This window comes from Sorghum bicolor, chromosome 8 (genome assembly GCF_000003195.3).
Source record: "Sorghum bicolor cultivar BTx623 chromosome 8, Sorghum_bicolor_NCBIv3, whole genome shotgun sequence".
NCBI classification, from domain to species: Eukaryota; Viridiplantae; Streptophyta; class Magnoliopsida; order Poales; family Poaceae; genus Sorghum; species Sorghum bicolor.
The window spans coordinates 6,629,348-6,648,610 of record NC_012877.2 but is presented as its reverse complement, the minus strand read 5'-3'; the positions used below and the strand labels follow the sequence as shown (position 1 = coordinate 6,648,610).

At 42.2% G+C, this 19,263-nt stretch overlaps 2 protein-coding genes across 2 annotated transcripts; one reads left to right on the top strand and one right to left on the bottom strand.

The window, feature by feature from the left end:
• Nucleotides 6,109-7,648, bottom strand: LOC8054115 (glycine cleavage system H protein, mitochondrial). The gene is made up of 4 exons (XM_002441893.2): nucleotides 7,370-7,648; nucleotides 7,158-7,246; nucleotides 6,683-6,853; nucleotides 6,109-6,520 (listed from the first exon to the last, which is right to left on the bottom strand). The coding sequence occupies exons 1-4, from the start codon at nucleotides 7,494-7,496 to the stop codon at nucleotides 6,395-6,397; spliced, it is 513 nt and encodes a 170-aa protein (XP_002441938.1). The 5' UTR covers nucleotides 7,497-7,648; the 3' UTR covers nucleotides 6,109-6,394.
• LOC8054114 (3'(2'),5'-bisphosphate nucleotidase) lies at nucleotides 13,023-17,321 on the top strand. The gene is made up of 8 exons (XM_002442899.2): nucleotides 13,023-13,365; nucleotides 13,781-13,856; nucleotides 14,967-15,040; nucleotides 15,128-15,330; nucleotides 16,059-16,269; nucleotides 16,453-16,551; nucleotides 16,628-16,781; nucleotides 16,868-17,321. The coding sequence occupies exons 1-8, from the start codon at nucleotides 13,117-13,119 to the stop codon at nucleotides 17,038-17,040; spliced, it is 1,239 nt and encodes a 412-aa protein (XP_002442944.1). The 5' UTR covers nucleotides 13,023-13,116; the 3' UTR covers nucleotides 17,041-17,321.

Genomic DNA, 19,263 nt, shown 5'->3' with positions numbered 1-19,263 from the left:
CCGACCGCACAGCGCCACACGACTGCGCCGCCCACTCACGTGGAGGGCACCCCACGGCGGCGCTCATGGCCAGCCCATCCGGCTGCCGCACGACCATCCCGCATGGACGGTGCTCCCGCGACGATAGTGTGGCCGCGCCCCAACTCCCCTTCACCATCAGCGGCCGTCAACCCATCTCCGCGTCACCGCCGTGGTGGTCGTGCCGTCGTGGGCATTCATCGGCGCCACGAATTGCGCTACCTGTAGCTGTGGCTCGTGGCCTTCGTCGTCACCACGTTCGGCCTCATTGGCTACTACGGGATCGATCCGGTACTGGCAGGCACCTGTTCTTCCTCACCTGCCTTGCTGGGAAGTGGGAACGGCATCTGCTTGTTGAACACAGTCTGCTACCTCCTTTGCATCCGCAACTTCGGCTCCAGCAGCGGCGTCGCGGAGAGCCTCGCAACCTGGTACCTCGGCCTCATCTGCAACTAGCTCTGATAGGCGGCCGTGGCGTGCCTGCTGGCCATAATCGAAGATCATACGGCGTTCATTCACTCTGGTGCATATAGAGATCTCCCGCTCTTTCTATTACATTAATTTGTTTGTCCTTAATCCTAGTTAAGCTCCTGAGTACACTATTTCAAGTACAAAAGTATGCAAATATACTCATTTTTTATAATTGAAGTATGCACTCATACTTATTCATTCACACAAATATATATGTATTTTATGTTAATGTGTATGTACTCATACTCTGTCAAATCCAAGTACGCAAATATACTCATTTTTGAAATCTGTGTCTACAATAAAATACTATGTACATACAGCATGTAATGAGTAGTAGATGTATATGTATATACATTTTATGACAAGAGAGTACATGTCACGAAAGTATATACATATACTTGTATGAATGCATACGGTCACGAAAAGTACACAAATATACCCAGTATGAATGCATACGTTCTTCTAAAAACTAGTATGAACATATACATTAGTATGTATACATGTACATACTCTAAAAGATTTGTATACGAGCGTACGTACCCACCAGCGGTATCTGGAAGAAATATATGCAGAGCCACAGTGGCGTATTTTCTAAGCAGCATTTGTCCATACTATTTAACTTTATCATAAAGTATTGGTCCATACTATTGTGTTGTACTATTATGTTGGACAAGTATTTGTTTATACCTTTTTAACCAATAGCATCTGTGCATACCTCTAGATTTTTGCCCGTACAAATATGCTAATGAGTGTTCCATCTATTAAACAAAGTATGAATGACATACCCATCCCTTTAAGAATTATCTCTATGCATACTTCTAAAATATTAGGTATACACATACTAGTACTATTTAGTGCACATATTTCAAAAAGATATATACCCCACCCTATGCCAACCCAACGTCAAAAGCAAAGAATTCAACCTGATCCGTTTTTCACGTGAAGTCATACGTCACGTACATATGCATGGTTCCCTCCACTGTCATCTATCAACCCGTTAACCCGTTAGCTTCTCCTGATTGACCTGAGCACGCAAAACAGGCTGCCGCTGGCCTTTGAATCTGAACGCATGCAAATGACAGTGCAAAAATGCTTAATGGGTTTTGATTGTCTAACAAAATCCAATAAGCTAGGTGGGAGTAATTACTCCCGGGAGTATAGAAAACTCACCATATATATATATAAAATTAATTAAAACAATAAACACGTGTGTGTTGCACTTGCACGTGCATATTTACTAGTACATGAAAAAAGTTGAATATTTGGAGCACCTCTTTTCCCTACACCAAAAATGCACCTAGAGGCTTGATCTGTCTAATGTAGTTGGCTGCTCTAGAAAATGACGGGGTTAGACTGTCTCCAACGGCCACCCCAAAACGCAGAATACATCATAAATAGTGTTTTGCATACCCAAATTCAGGTTCCAACAGAAGACCCAAACAGACAACCGATTATGCGTACGAGCCGAGAGGAAACACAAATATGCGTCTTCCAGAGAGGCGACTCAAACTCTGGCACCCGTAGTGGTGGGGACTGGGGAGCTCTATTGCATCTTCGTCGTCGTTCCAGCAGCAACCCAGACTTGAACCCACCACGTACGCACACAACACCGTCGTCAAACTCTTCCCGTTGCGGCAGCGGCGGAGATGGCCGCGAATCAAGAGGACGTGCCATCTCTGGATCTGATGCACGAACTGCTCCACCGCAGAAGTGCAGCTCCAAACCCGACAAGCACCTCATCCTCATCGGTACGGGAGGCCCTCCCCTTCTTCCTCATCAAAGGCAGCGGCGGTGAACTGCTCCTGGTGTGGGTCCACGGTGAGGAGCAGGGAGCAGAGCGAGGCGAGTCTGCGGAGGTGGCGTGCGACTGGCAGGGCTAGGCGGATCCACGGCGGCTGCAGCCACGAAGCAGCCATGGCCAGGTACCGCCGACGCGACAAAGGAGCGGGCGGTGGGCGGCGTCTTGCGTTTCAAGGAGCGGGTGATGCTTGGGGTCTGCGTAAGCTGTTGGAGAAGCTAAGTTTTGAGGGGGTTACCCTTTTGCTGTACATGACCCAAATCATTAAATGGGTCTCTGATTTAGGTCTCTATTGTTGGAGATAGCCTTAGTGTAGACCTCTTCAAAAAAAAAAAAACCAGTGCGGATGTGACGGCTCGGCTAAATTATAACAGTCTCAAATAGACCCCAAACGTGTTCATTTGATTTAAAGCAATTTTGACATTATTATTTTGGATTCTGGAAATATTTGTATGGATCATGCATGGAGCTAAACTGATCTTATAGAATCTCAAAACACAGATCCTAAAGTTAGAGCTATTCCAATTTCCAAATAGGTCCTTAGACCAAGTCTCAGTGGAAAGTTTCGTAACTTTATTTTTAAGGCTCTCTGATTGAAACAGTGTAAGCAAGTTTTATCTTCAGGAAACTCTCAATTCATCCCATAAAACTATTTTTACCTCTCTCTTCATTTAAACTATGCCGCATCAGCTTATTTAATATACATGAAACTCCGATGAAATTACCATCGGGACTAGCCTTATGCTAAATACAAACTTTGTGGAGCCCCGAGTTGTCTTGTAATGTCAACTGTCAAGTCCGCAATTAGCAGATGAACATTATTTTCATTCCCTTGTCCACCATTGTCGTCGTAGCATGTGATATGGTATACTGTACCATTCATGTGTGTGCCCTGCCAATATATAATGTCATTGTCACCACCATATCGTGTTTCCGACTTCCCGTGTGGTGACACAAAAATGCCACCCTGTTGTGCCCTGCAGCCGGCAATAGCACCGTCATGCATGCGAAGTTCAGCATGCAACGCGCCAGACCACGCAACACACCACCGATGGAGTCGGAGCCTGCTCCCAAAAACGTCAGGGACACCGAAGCCACACCATGGAGCGGGACTTTTCGGTGGCTATGACGAAGAGAGGAGTAACGATGCACAGCGTTGCAGCGGAGAGAGGAGCGACTCAGGGTTATTTGATTAGGGTCGATGGGGTCGTGACCCTGTTGCCCCTCGGCTGTATTTATTTGGGGTCAAACCGCTTCGCTTCATGGGCTAATTTGAGGAGCGGGTCAAGTTCGCAAGAGGGTTGACCCGAACCTCTTGTAGGCGGAAGCAAAAACCAAAAAAAAAAAAGTGTACACTACAGGAAATCCAGGCTTCGCCAAGTGCCCCAGAGTTCGCCGAGTGCCAAAAATCGGGCACTTGGTGAAGAAGGCTTCGCCAAGTGCCTGGCTCTTGGCGAAGCCAGCACTTGGCGAAGAAGGCTTCGCCAAGTGCCAAGCACTCGGCGAAGAAACGCACTTGGCGAAATGGCCTCTTCGCCAAGTGCCAAGCACTCGGCGAAGAAAGGCACTTGGCGAAGCCTGACGGCATCCATCCCCATCCCTTGCCGTCGGCTTCGCCAAGTGCCTCCGTCTGGCACTTGGTGAAGACGAGGCTTCGCCGAGTGCCATACACGTGGCACTTGGCGAAGAGAGGACCCTGGGAAATTGCCTGGAAGCGCTCTTCGCCAAGTGCCACGTTGCTGGCACTTGGCGAAGACCCCTTCGCCAAGTGCCTGCCACGTGGCACTAGGCGAAGTGTATACGTACGTTTGAACAGGTAAGCGGATCTATGCGCCCTCTTCGCCGAGTGCCGCCGATCTGGCACTCGGCGAAGCCGTCCCCACCCCCTCTTCGCCAAGTGCCGCCGATCTAGCACTCGGCGAAGTGCGTGTTTCAGTTTAAAAAAAAAGAAACGCTCAGCCGCTCCCCACCCCACGCACTCAGCCGGCCGCGCACGCACGCACGCACCCACACCACGCACGCAGCCTCGCCGCACCCCCTGCGCCCTGCGCCCCCGCCTCCCCTGCACCCTGCGCCCCCACCGTCGACTACCCGGCCGCTCTGGCCCCGGCCGCTCCGGCGCCCGCCGCTCCGGACTCCGCTCGTGCCTCGTCCTCGTCTTCGCCTCCTCCTCCGCCCGCCCCTTGATCCGGATCGACGACGCCAACGAACGCCAGATCCCCTTCCACTCGAGACTGAAGGGTGCTCCCTCGATCCACCAGAGGGAGAGAGCAGAGAGCAGAGAGGATGGTGAGCAGCACGACGATGGCGGCGGCGAGCTGCGGCGGCGGCGTTGGCGTTGGCGTTGGCGGCGTGAGGACGGCGGGCGTGCTGCCGCTGGCGTCGCTGAACCACATCAGCATCGTGTGTCGCTCCGTGGAGGCGTCGCTGCGCTTCTACACCGACGTGCTCGGATTCGTCCCCATCCGCCGACCCGGCTCCTTCGACTTCGACGGCGCCTGGTACGTACCGTACGTTGAGTAATCTGTATGTATGTACTATACACCTTCAATTAATTAATCTTGCAACGCAGAGTACAGTATACTATACGCACGGTCTATGCTTATGGATTTGTATATATCTGCAAGGAAAAGGAGAAGTTGAAGTAGATGTTTATTTCCTTACTAGCTAGTAGTACGCCACACGTACTACCTGCTGCGCTCCATATTGTTCTCTTCCAAAAAGAGATCCCTGTTTCTGAAGAAAAGACTTCAATTTGCTGTGTAGATCTTACTCCTACAGGACACAGGATCGGATCCATACATCCATGCATCGTCTCTGCAGGTTTCTGCTGTGTCTTTGTGTGATCTGTGGATCCATACATCCAGGCAGTCGTCTCCCTGTTTGCTTTGGAACTTGCATGCAACTAGTAGCTAGTGATTCGACGTGTGCTAGCATATATAGCAGCTGTGTGATGCTACTCCTTGCTTTTAATTTATTTTCAGCTGCTATATGCATGCTTGTATGTTGGCTTGATGGCAAGCATCTTAAGCTAGTGACATGACTATATATGTACACATTTGATATGGATGAATGAGAATATTATTGATGTGCCAATTTGTGTATTGGTTCTGAATGTGGTCTAGTTTTAAATATATGTGATGAGTAATTGTCGATGGATACGCTGTCCTAATAGCGGATTGCGCGGAAATAGCCCGGACATTTTAAAAAAAAAATAAAATTTCCCAGCTTCGCCAAGTGCTGCACTTGGCGAAGGCCTCTTCGCCAAGTGCCGCACTTGGCGAAGCTGGGAAAGCCAAGTGTAAAAGTCACGGGCTGAGGGGCTTCGCCAAGTGCCACGTGGCTGGCACTTGGTGAAGGCAGAGGCTTCGCCAAGTGCCTGCCACGTGGCACTTGGCGAAGAATACTTTTTTTAAAAAAATAAAACATTTCTTCGCCAAGTGCCACGTGGCCGGCACTTGGCGAAGCCTTCGCCGAGTGCCAAAGTCCCACTTGGCGAAGAGGACGGAGAAGCCACCTGCCGTCATCTTCGCCAAGTGGGGATTTGGCACTTGGCGAAGGCTTCGCCAAGTGCCGAAATTTGGCACTCGGCGAAGAGCTCTTCACCGACAAGATCTTCGCCGAGTGCTCTTCGCCGAGTGCGGCACTCGGCGAAGCCTTCGCCAAGTGTAAAGTGGCCTTCGCCAAGTGCGCCAGGCACTTGGCGAAGTCCTGTTTTCCAGTAGTGGTACTCGCGAGATTGATCGATATTTTCAACATCACCTCTTTTTTTATAAAAAATATAAGAGAGAGGGTACTAGCTAGAACGAAAACGGAATGCATGACATGATAAAGATGGACTTTTTGCAACAAAGAAAAACTAAGGTAGCATTTGGATCCATGCATGGGGATTTTAAGAATCTGGATAGGAAGAAAAAAAATCTGAAAATCCTAAAACTTCATTCAAATACTCTAAAATTCTAGACGATTCTACCACACACACAGGCATGGAATCCAAGAAACATCAGACATTATTTTTATCCACAATTCGGATTTTAGAATCCCATCCAAACATGCTCTCAGAAACACTGCGTCATAAGCATGCACGCGTACGCTTTGCTGCTGGCTCTAGTGAGCGTCTTCCTCCTCGCAGTGCTTGGTGTACTTGGCGGCGTCCAGCAGGACGTCCGCCTCCCCCGGGCTGCTCGGCTTCACCTTGATCATCCACCCATCCTCGTAAGGGCTCGTGTTGATCTGGGGGCCATCATCATGGAGATTTTGCATTATTATTATATATATTGTCAAGGAGATCGAGATTAATTAATTGCAAGTAAAAAGGTAAGGTGAAGATCGATCGCTCCAGCTGGTGGCGAGCTATCAGCTAGAGGCAAAACATGTATGGAGTAGTAGCGGTACCAGGCCGGGCGTCTCTGACAGTTTGGAATTGACCTCAACGACCTCGCCGGAGATTGGGGAGTTGACGTCGCTGGTGGCCTTCACACTCTCCACGTTGCCGAAGGATGCTCCCGCGGAGACCGTCGTGCCGGGCTCCGGCAGCTCCACGAACACCACCTCTCCAAGGTGGTCCTGCATGCATGCAGCGACCAGCGAGTAATAAATCAAGTATCTGAACCATTTCAATTTCTGAACATTTGGTGTGTGGTCTGCAAATCAAATTAAGCTTGTGTGTATATATATATATATATATGTATATATGTTCAGTTCCAAACTCTTGTAAATATGATTCTATAATGAAACATTTGTCCCTAGCTTGTAATGCTTCTTGGAATTATATTACTTGCTCTCGTCAGCTAGCTAGAAGAGCTCAGCTGACAGACAATGAGACAACTTGCAGATCGAAACTATATATGTCGCTAGCTAGTTCACTCACCTGAGCATGGTCCGTGATGCCAACAGTAGCCACGCCGTCGGCTGTCTTGACCCATTCATGAGACTGAGTGTACTTCAACCCATCATGAACTGCATGTGCAACACACCAAAATAACAAAAATACAAAGACTATACTGTCAACATATAAGACAGTAATCCAGTGTTTGGTTCCCAGCTAGCAGAGGACCAGCAGCATAAGAGACGCTAGCTTACCAGTGGAGAAGAATCTGGAGATTGACAAGGCAAAGGCCGGGGCAGCAGCAGAAGCCCCGCAGGCTCCGGCGGTGCCTGAGAGCTTGAGCGCATTGGCAGCTGAGCTCGCCCACAGCCTCAGAGCCATCCTGCACACTGCCAATGCCGGACGGTGGTGGCCAGAGAACGAAGAGGGTGGTGGACTAGTTGGCGAAGGGCAAAACAGTGAGAGGATTGGATAGGGGGGGGATAGCTTTTGATTTGTTTGGCTCAGGAAGAAAGGTGTGCAGGGATAGGGTTTGTATGGTTCTGGGGTGTCCGTTGCCTGAATATATCTGTCTTTCTTTAGATCTGCACCGCTAATTCTTACTTACCAACTTGATCCGAAATCAAGGGTACGTATGTAGTTACAGTTAGTGAGGGGCCTGTAATCTTTTTTTTTTATCACAAGGGGAATGTAATGTCAGCCAAATAGATAATTAATGCAATTAGCGTCCGCAATGGGAGGTGAGAAGAGGGCAGTAAGAAGCAGGTAATAGTTGCTGCCAACTACTGGCAGAGTTGGCGCTGACCGTGGTGGAGGGAGAAAGGGCGCGAGGGAGGAGACATCGACGCAGAGGAGAAGGAGCCAGCGCCTAGTGGAGGCAGTCGATGTCGAAGAACGAAGATGGACAAGTCCGAAGGGTCACAGTCGCAGACTCAACACGAGGTTGGATCGGCATTTTTTTTTTCTCATATTGTGGGGTTCATGTTACTTCTATACGTAGGTCTTGTTCGCTTGAACTTATCTATCGAATCTATCAGTCATTTAGTATTATTTTTCTCTCAAAATAAATTAGACAATACATTGTGTGGAGAAAGACGTACTGTTTACTACTACGGCCTGTTCTTGAGCCCACCTTCTTACCGAATGTGATAAAATACACTGCACACGCGTCACGCGTACTAACTCTATGACAATGATTGGATTAGTTAGTGAATGCATATAGTACGTACGGTACAATGCAAGGTTATGTAGTGATTAACAATGCAAGTGTCCTAATCCATTCAGCAAATATAGATGGATATATATACCTCACAAACGAGTTTGTCAATATAATCTAAGCAAATCCCAAAGATCCCCCATTGACTACTAGGCTACATATGAAGGAGAGAGAGAGAGAGGTTATAGCAAGAGAGAAAGGTTATAGCAAGAGAGAAACACAACGTCATATACTTCCTACCAAGAAAGTATACGCAAAGTTGGGTTTGGTTCTTATGCTAGTTGCATGATTCAGCTGGGAAGTCACTATTTTAATCTTTCCATTATGTATTATTAAATTGTATTGTACACACCAACTATGTTAATCCAAAAGTTTAAGATGGTAAAAATGTGGACAATTCACTAATACTTCAACACTGTCACTCATGTGTAGGCTTTTTCAAGCCTTAGACGTGTAAACAAGAGTCAACTGTATAATTATTTATTTAATCGTCCTTCGTGATTTGAACTTAAAACCTTCGATCTTGCTACTATATTGAGTTGTAGCCATTTACTAGTTTTACCAAAAAAAAAAAAAATAGAACTACTAATAGTAAAAAGTGCACAATTCACTTATATTCGAACAAATATACTTGAACTTCAAATGAACGGCGCTAGAAGTCTCTTTATATGCCTAGGCCTTGTTTACTTTCCAAAAATTTTATAAAATTTTTGAAGATTCTCCGTCACATCGAATCGTGCAACACATGCATAGAATATTAAATATAGATAAAAATAATTAATTACACAGTTTGCTTGTAATTTACGTTACAAATATTTTAAGCCTAATTAGTCCATAATTGAAAAAATATTTGTCAAAAATAAATAAAAATACTACAGTATCCATCTTACAATTTTTCCAACTAAACAAGAAACCTTTGGTGGGTAGGTGGCCCGATAGTGTACGGTGCTTGTGGGAGTGGCATGACACCACAGACCATGGGAGGTGGCAGTTGGTGGTCCGAGCTAATGACATTGGCCATGCAATCCATGGGAACGTTGGTGCGATGGCAGCGATGTTGCGGTCCAAAGCTGAAGAAGGGTGTGTAGACAAAGTGACTGGATGTGTTACAACTTGGTGTCCTTAAAACAACCTGTGGAGGCCACCGTCGACCCATGCACTACGCATGCATGTGGGGTGGAAGTCTCAGAAATATCCATAGTCCATTTTATCTCTCAACTATCGTGGTGATCTAATTTTTCTCCTCAGACTCTAAAACCAAACATCTTATATTCAGAACTCTTAACATCGTTCAAATTACCTCCCCACTTAGTGGGTTCAATGGCCAATTTATTCTTTTTTCAGTTAATAAAAAATTGACAAATACTTGGTAATATTTGTAAACCATGGAAAAGGCATCTAAGCTTCTACAAACTAGGCCTTGTTTAGATACATCCAAAAACTCAAAATTTTACAAAATTTCCCGTTACATCGAATCTTACGGCACATGCATGAAGTATTAAATATAGATAAAAAGAATAACTAATTACATAGTTTACCTGTAAATCACGAGACGAATCTTTTAAGCCTAGTTACTCCATAATTAGACATTTTTTGTAAAATAAAAACAAAAATTCTATAGTGTCAAAATCCAAAAACTTTTTGTATCTAAACAAGGCCTCAGTGAAAAAGTCCAAGAGATAGATTTAGAACATGACACAAATAAGTATTTAGAGCACTAGGAAATGAAAAATATCCTAAAAAACTAGAGAACTCGTAAAACATTCTAATAGATATCTAAACGTGTTTTAAAAACTTTTTGGCAGCAAAAATATGAGATGCAACTTGCATCAACACAACATACATTACTATCGAATGCAATGCTATGCATTCGTGTTGGTTGCATTAAAAAGTTTATATGTTCAATTGAATGTTTTGGGGGTTTAATATATTTTTTGATATTTTGTCATTTTTCTAGAGCTAAATCTATTTTTTGAAAGCTTATATGGATATTTTTTATGATATCAAAATATTTTACTTGGAATTATAGTAACCCCATCTATATCTAAACTTTTTTTATTAAGATTTTAGAAGCTCAAAGGCATTTTATGCATCATAAAAACCTTATCAAGTATTTACTAGATTTTTTAAACTAAAATGATGAGATTGCCTTCGAAACCACTTCTGTTTTTATTGGCCTTGAAAACCACTTCAAATCTAGGTAGGAAGGTATTTTGAATGGTTTGCAATTTAGGATGTAAGATGTTGGGTTTTAAAGTTCGAAGACTCGTGAAGGTAAAAATACTGGAAAAAGTCCTTCTAGCACCCTTAACTATTATTGTGGTCCGATTTATCTATACTCAAACTAGAAAATTAGATAATTTGCCTCCTTCAACTATTGAAACCAGTTGTTTCTCCTCTTAGATGGTTTTCAAGGTGGTTTAGTCTAATGTTGCACCATGTTAGACATTCAAAATGGCACCACGCATCAACCACGGGGGAGATAAATTGGATTACATTAATAGTTCAGGGTCAAATAGACTTTGCCAAAAAATGATAGAAATAAAATCTTAAAAACTACCCAATTCTTTTTTTTGGAAACGAAATTTAAAATCTAGTTTAATCTTAGAAATTTCATAGGAGATTTATTTTAGCTTAGAAAAATATTAAACCAGTTTAAATTATTTTATAAAATCGTGATCCATATGATGATGCATAGATTGCAATTATTTAGATCTTATATGGTCCTATTTTGTGTTTATTTACTAGTAGATACTCCCATTTTGTATTATAATTGTACACATTATACGTAGAAGTTTGAATGTCTTCAATGACGATACAACCCCATAGTTGAACCCTAGGTAAGCGGGCTCAACCACAAGTAACAAATTTACTTCACAATATTTTGCCCATTTAATTCCATGTCGTTCACATATGCTAATTTTGTGCTAATAGTTTAAATGTCACCAAATAGAATAAATGCATGTTTCTAAACAAGAAACAAAAAAATGCAGTAAAATTTTGTTTCTTTGTGATATGGCTAGTAGGACATATACGAGTTAGCACCAATCATGTGGCTAGATTGTTCATTTCCAGTCAAATTAGAAAAGGTTGCAATCAAATCCGTCTAACGTGGTGCCTTGTCAGACTAAGAGTAAAGCAGGCCCCTACTTGAGTCACCATAGCTAAATATGGATGCCCAGACTAAAAACAACACTCCAGCAGGGCCCCTACTAGAGCCCCCAATTTAGGGTGGGCACCCAAATCACTCCTGCAGACCTCATTCCCGTTGGCCCAACAACCCAGCCCCATTATGCATGGTGTGGCCATTACCTTCCCACACCATACAGACGCAGCCTCGCCCATCTCCCTCCAGTGTCGATCTCCACTACCGCGCTCCCTCCCTCCACCCCCGACCTCCACCGCTGGGCGGATCCACCGGTGCACAACTCCGGCGCGGCCCCTTCCTCGCCATGCGGGCGCTGCCCCGATGTGCCGAGAGCTCTTATCTCCTTTACATTCTGACCTCTGTGTGGAGGATGTGAGGAAAAAAGGTTTGACCCAGTGACAAGTGGGTTCCACATGTCATTGTCTGTCAATTTAGGAACCTTTATTTGGGTGGTGTTGTTGGAGTAGAAGTAAAATTTTTGAGCACATAAAAGTAAAGGGAGCACCCAAATAAAAAGTAAGGACTCTGTTTTGGGGCTACTGCTGGAGTTGCTCTGGCCTATTTCCTTGGACTAAAGGAGCAAAAGTTTAGTCCTTAATGGAGTGTTTGGATCATGGGCTAACTTTAGTCCTTCAACCAAAAATGTCCAATTTGCCCATAATTTAATTTAGCTATGCACATGCACATCCATACAACATCAAACTGGTGGGGTTGCAGGGTGTCTTTGTGCTCCAATGTACTTTTAGCCCAGTTTAAGTCCTTTTGCGGAGCAAATGGACCAAACTTTAGTTCTCCTCTTCTAGTCTCATTTAGCCCACTTGTTTGGATCCCCATGGATTAAAAGTTGGCAAAAAAGTATAGGACTAAACTTTAGGCTATGAGATCCAAAGAGAACTGGTTTTAATAGTTGAAGGAGCCAAAGCATGAGAAGGTATACTCTCTCCGTCCTGAAACAGAGTACATTGTAACTTCTAAAATTTATATTGAAATACAATGTATTCTACATAATGGCTATATTTTAATTTGGTAAGGTTTGTTAAAAAGAAAGCCATGATTTGACGAGAAGCGCTATAATTGGAGTAGTCTATGGGTACGTGCATCATTTGAGTGTTCTCTTAAGCTGTCTTAAAATTGACATAACACACTGTATTACAGGATAGAAGGAGTAAATCGGACTACAAGTCATAAGTTTTTTTTTTTCCAAAATACTTTCCAATGCATTTTTTAAGCACTACTTTCCAATGTATGTTTTTTAGGAACACTTTCAATGCATGTACTCCATCCCAAAATTATAAATGTTTGACTTTTTTGACCTTAAATTTGACCACTTATCTTATTCAAAAAAAAAACTATGTAAACATAGTTAAATCTAAGTCATTCTTGAAGAACATGTATTAATAAACCAAACTAAAATAAAAGAAGCAAATATTTTACATAAATTTTCAAATAAAAGCGGTCAAACTTGATATTGAAAAGATCAAACTTCTTATAATTTGCGATGGATTGAGCAGTTAACAACGACAGGCAGGCCCACGGCCACCTTATGGCCTGTTTGATCGTTCAGTCGGCTCTCATCTCTTGCTGCTATACCTTTGGCGGGTCGCTGCCAACGCAGGCGCCAGGCAAGGCACCCCCACATGGCTGCGCGCGTGGGCCTCTTCCTCCCGCACGCGCTCCTCGTCCCCACGGCCCGTGCTCGCCTCCCCTATCCTCCTCCTCCACCCATCCCTACCTACCGCCGCCGCGCCTCCTCCTCCTTTGCCTCCCGCCCCCGCCGCGCGTCGCCGCGTCTCCTCCCAGTCCGCGCCATGGCGTCGGGGAACCCCTACGCCGCCGAGCTGGCCGCCGCCAAGAAGGCCGTCACCCTCGCCGCCCGCCTCTGCAAGGTTCGTGGCTACCATGGTCCAGCTGCGGGCATAGTCCGGTGCTTTAGATTTCAAAATTCAAAAATAGTACTTAATGATAACACTGACTGAACTACCTGAAGTTGGGTTTCACGCGCCAGAAATGGGGGAAGAACCACTGTAGGCTGTACCGTAGTTTTTATACCTAATGTTTAATGTATTTCGTTTTCATAGCTATAGTATATTGTATTTCATGGCATACCAATTTCTTCTGTTTATATTTACAGAAGTGGGATGCTTGTGTAGTTGTACAGGCTTGTATTGGTGGTCTTGGCTCTGATAAAAAAAAAAACATTCGCATATGTGGTGATTGAGTGGTGTACTGTATTTGATTGTATAGACCCTTATATACCATTCAGTTTGGATTTATTGCTATTGCTTTGTGTTTCCTCCCCAGACAGTGCAACAGGACATTGTGCATTCTGGTGTTCAGGCCAAGGCAGACAAAAGTCCTGTCACGGTGGCTGATTATGGTACATGCTGGAATTTATGTTTAGTACTGAATCTTGATGCTTTTGAGTTGCATCCACAAGCCAATTCACTCCAAACGCCAAAGCTTATGAACAAAATCTGTGCAATTCATTCATGTACGGGCTGGCTCCCTCTTGGGTATGGAATAGAAGTCTGCTGTATTATATATATAAGCTGTGGTAGATAGGGTTTCAACTTAGCGGCTTCTGGCATGCATTAACCAATTGACTCCAAAAGCTTAAGCAACTAAGAGGAGCAGATACCACCTATAATTCAACATATTGCAGCACTAAAATCAAGTTTGGCAGTACCAAAAGTTAGCTTTTTAATGCTTGTAGCAATGTTTTCAGGTCGGCTGGTCGAACCTGGGACCGACAAGACGATTAATCGTGATTAATCGTCGACTAGGTCAATTAATCGACCCTGGTCGACCCATCTGGTCATCCATGTATATTAGGACATATACCTATATATATACCTCTATATATACTATATTATACACAATAAAGGAAGCATCAAGACTGTATTAGTGTTTAGCTGGTGACTTATTTGTGGGAGTTGTTTTCCTCTCTTTTCTGCACTGTCCAGAGGTCCATATTCATGTCCCAAACTCCATTTCTTTGCTGACTTGCTGCTAGAAGCCTGGAATACCATAATTAGCAAGCAGCAACACTAATGCAGTCTTGATCTTGACACACCTTAACAGCAGCACTGCTGCAATAGCAAATAACTAACATTTAGCAGACCATAGCAGCCACACAGCCAGCATATTACATAACCAAAGTCCATGTCCTGGTTAAACAGGCCCAAAAACAAAGTAACCAAACTGGTCGTCCATGTCCTGGTCGGACGACTAATCGGACAACTAGCTTTCTGGTCGAGCTGGTCGAGTCGGACCTCCTAATCGATCACTTGGGACCGACCAGGACGACTAATCGCGATGAATCGGACGACCTGAAAACATTGGCTTGTAGAGAACTAGAGATGCTGTTAATGAGAGTTGACTATGGTGGAAAACATTCTCCAACTAATATGTTGGTCATCTTAGTGTGTGAAACTTGTGCTTTCCCCCAACTTGCTGTTAACTTGCCACTTTTCTTTTCACACATTAGGATCTCAAATATTGGTCAGTCTTGCCTTAAAGATGGATGTAGCATCTGGACCATTTTCTTTGGTTGCTGAAGAGGTAACTATACTAGTTTTACTCTTACTTGTTTCCATGTAGCATTCATTAGTATTTTCTGCAATTAATAGGCATCAAGTGCGTATGTAGGACTCGGAAGAATTGAGAAAAGAAGGTGCTGAAGAAATTTTGGAAGAAATTACTGATCTTGTGAATGAAACCATCGTTGATGATGGTTCATATAACATTTCATTTACAAAGGAAGGTATACTCTCTGCAATTGATGATGGGAAGTCTGAGGGAGGTCCATCTGGACGACACTGGGTGCTTGATCCGATTGATGGTACTAAAGGGTGAGTTTGGCAACTTAACTAGTGGGTTTCATATTTTTGTACTCTAATATGTTGGATTCTTTCTACCATTTGCATTACCATATGTTGTAGCTTTTCTATTCTTGCTGATTTAATGTGTTTCTACAGTATTTCTGATGAAATTAAAGTAGCAGACACCACTATCTTTTGCGTCTCATAAACTAGAGTTGCTGACCTATATCTCTAATGTCTGAGCACTAGGATGTATTGTTTTTTTGATCAATTGCATATCGAATGATTTATCTCTGTTTCCTATGGTTTATAAACTGCAGTAAAAAGACTGATACATTCAACATGGCATGGAGTTTTGTACATACATGGCAATATATTTTTTTGTTTTTGTTTTTTTTGTTTTGTAAATCGATGTAAAGATTTTATGAAATGCTCCCATAGGCATTTATACCAAATGCTAATGTTAATTTATATGCATCTTTTTTTGTTTCTATACTTAAATAGTTAAATTACAAAAGCTGATACAGATTCAGTGTTTATCCATGTACTATGTATAAATCTTGGGAATGCCTATCAAAAGTATTGCATGTATGGTGATGATGATTCATTGCTAGTTTGCTACCTGATAATACTGAATAATTGTTTGGCTTCCATTCTATTCAAGATTTTAATTAATAGATAGCTGTTCACCACTGATTGCCTACCTTGCTAATAATTGACATTCCTTTATCTGAATTTCCATTTTATGTCTGAATCAGTTTCTTGAGGGGAGACCAATATGCCATTGCATTGGCTCTGCTTGATGAAGGTAAAGTCGTTTTGGGTGTATTGGCTTGTCCAAATCTTCCATTGTCATCAGTAAACAACCTCAATGGTAACTCTTCGGGAGATCAAGTCGGTGCCCTGTTTTCTGCTACAATTGGTTGTGGGACTGAAGTGGAGTCCCTATATGGCTCTCCACCACAAAAGGTTATAGCTCTTTTATTTTGATCATTAGTCTTAGGTTCTTAACCTCATTAGTCTTAGGTTCTTAACCTACCTACCTCCTCTCGTACTATAATATATAACATTTTAGTTTCTCTTGCTCATTATTTGGTTGTAAGCTTCAATTTATGAGTTTTTTTACTGACTCTTGGTGAGCTTTAATTTTAGATTAGTGTTTGCTCCATTGACGATCCTGTCAATGCGTCATTTTTTGAATCCTATGAAAGTGCACACTCCATGCATGATTTGACTGGTTCCATTGCGAAGGTAGTTCCCAAACTATTCTTTGCTTACTCGATATTCACAGGAGTACATAAGTAATCTGGTTTTTTAATGCTGCCAGAAACTTGGTGTCCAAGCTCCTCCAGTTAGAATTGACAGCCAAGCAAAATATGGTGCTCTGGCCCGAGGCGATGGTGCCATTTACTTGCGCTTTCCGCACAAAGGTTATAGAGAGAAAATATGGGACCATGCAGCAGGCTCAATTGTCGTGACAGGTTAATTTGAGGCTCTTTTTCTTTTCCCAAAACAACTGTTCCAAGATTTGCACTGACTCACATTTTGTCGTTGTTGCCCATAACAGAAGCTGGAGGCATAGTAACAGATGCCGCCGGAAATGACTTGGATTTCTCCAAAGGGAGATTTCTCGATCTCGACACAGGCATCATAGCAACGAACAAGAACTTGATGCCATCGCTCCTGAAGGCTGTCCAAGAGGCTATTAAAGAGACGAACCAGGCTTCCTCCCTCTTGTAGCTGTTGCAGTGGTCGACAAAAATATTAGTTGCAATTCTGTTTCATTTTCATAGTGACGAACAGGTGTGCATCCTTTTTCTGTGGCATTACAGTTAGTCTACTGAATTTACAACATCTATCCCATTGGTGATAAGACAGGCACTCTTATCACGAATCACAGGATAAGTTGGTTAAATTTGCATCATTGTACAACATCAAATAATGTAAATGGCTGAAAGCTTTGAATAAATTGTGGAATTACTCATGTCAATATAGATGATTTGGTGTATTATCCCTTTAAACTGTTGTATCCTCATAAACTGCACACTGCTTGAAATGTTCCATGAATACTTATTCAGTAGGATCTCTCATCTCACTTAATTTGATTGAATTCATAGTTGCCTGAAGTCACCTTTTGCATTTGAACTGGTTATAAAAATTGTGAATTGATTAATGGATATTTGCAAGACAAACTTTGACTATCAGTTTAAATTCAGATCTAGCATGCAAAATCTTTTTAGAACAAGGAATCCCGACCATGAAATGCATCATGGATCTATTGTTCATGTTGGCACCTTTGAAAAAGAATTCAGATAGTTGTTTTAAAAAAAGGATTCAGATTTAGGCCTTGTTTAGTTCTCCACCCCAAAACTTTTCACCCATCACATCGAACCTTTGGACACATGCATGGAGTATTAAATATAGACGAAAACAAAAACTAATTGCATAGTTTGCCTGGAAATTGTGAAACAAATATTTTAAGCCTAATTAGTCCATGATTAGACACTAATTGCCAAGTAAAACGAAAATGTTACAATAGCCAAATCCAAAAACTTTTTGTAACTAAACAAGGCCTTGAGACCAAAGGATGTGTTGCATTGTTTCCTCTTCCTGCACACACAAGCTAACGTGCCGGAAGAGGCTAGGGGCATACCTCCGTCGTTGCATTAGATGCATAGCTTTTCCCCTTGCCAACTTGTGAATATTGTAGATTTTTTTTTTAAAAAAAACAGGTTTATTTTCTACATCCTTTCACTTTGCCAGCTTGTGAATACTATAGTATTTTTAAAAAAAAAACAATTGTGAATACTGTAGCGTTGCTGTGTTGTGATTTTGACTAGATTTGTAGAAATTATGTGTATCATTTGTATCTCTAAATAAATTTATTATGAAAATAGTATCAATGGAATGGTATTAATTATATATCATAAATATTAGTATTTCTTATGTAAAATTAGTTTAAGTTATTTTTCAGAAAGCAAGAACAGTTATTAGGGATGGTGGAAGTAAGTACGAAGGAACTGCCAATTCGTGTGGCTATATTTATAGGACAAAAAAAACAGTACAATTTCCTTAGTTACATACTTGATATACGTACTAGAGATTTATGTGTTTTTCAACACCATCGTTGACTACAATATGCTATCATCGTTGACTATAATATGCTAAAATTGATACTTCTATCTTTATACATTATATCTAGCTCAATTGATAGCAACAAGTTAAGGAGGTGTTTAGTTAAAAAAAATACAAAATGCAAAATGCCAACTATTTTGGAATGATGAAATGCAAAAACTATTTCTCATGCCAACTACTTCTCATGACCCAGTACACATATGCAAAGTAGTTCCTTCTCATGTTTAGTTCCATTCAAAATACAGAATTTATTGCCCTTATGATGATCTTTTGAGGCTCTTTTGAATTTTTTTTGTTTCTTGAGACCAAAATCCAAAATGGAGAATAACCACCTTTTTATCAAATTTTTGCATGGTGTTTAGTTCTATTTTACAAAATGATGAAGCAAAAACTAATTTTTTTTGGAATAAAAGGGAAACTAAACACCCCCTAAATCGTTGTAGCCTGTGCGTTGCACACCATCATGCTGGATGTGAGAGCTCAATGAAGAGGGCTATAAGATGCGGCAATATATCGTATTTTTGTCAAGACAAGTACATGTAAAACATTTAATTACTATGATCTTATCTTTTGGTTTCCATGGCAACGCACGTTCGCAACCTTAGTATAGATATGAAGTTTAATTTAATAGTCTTGACTTAGTTTCAATCTTATATATTTGTTGCTATTTCAATGCAATATCTATTCTTTTGTTGCTGAATAATATTTTTATATACTTTAATTTATTAAACTTTTTACAAGCTTTTGGTGGCGGCTTACCTTGAGCTATATTAAACATTTATATAGCTATACGAAAGAAGGTATAGTTTGTTTGAAAACTCATAATTT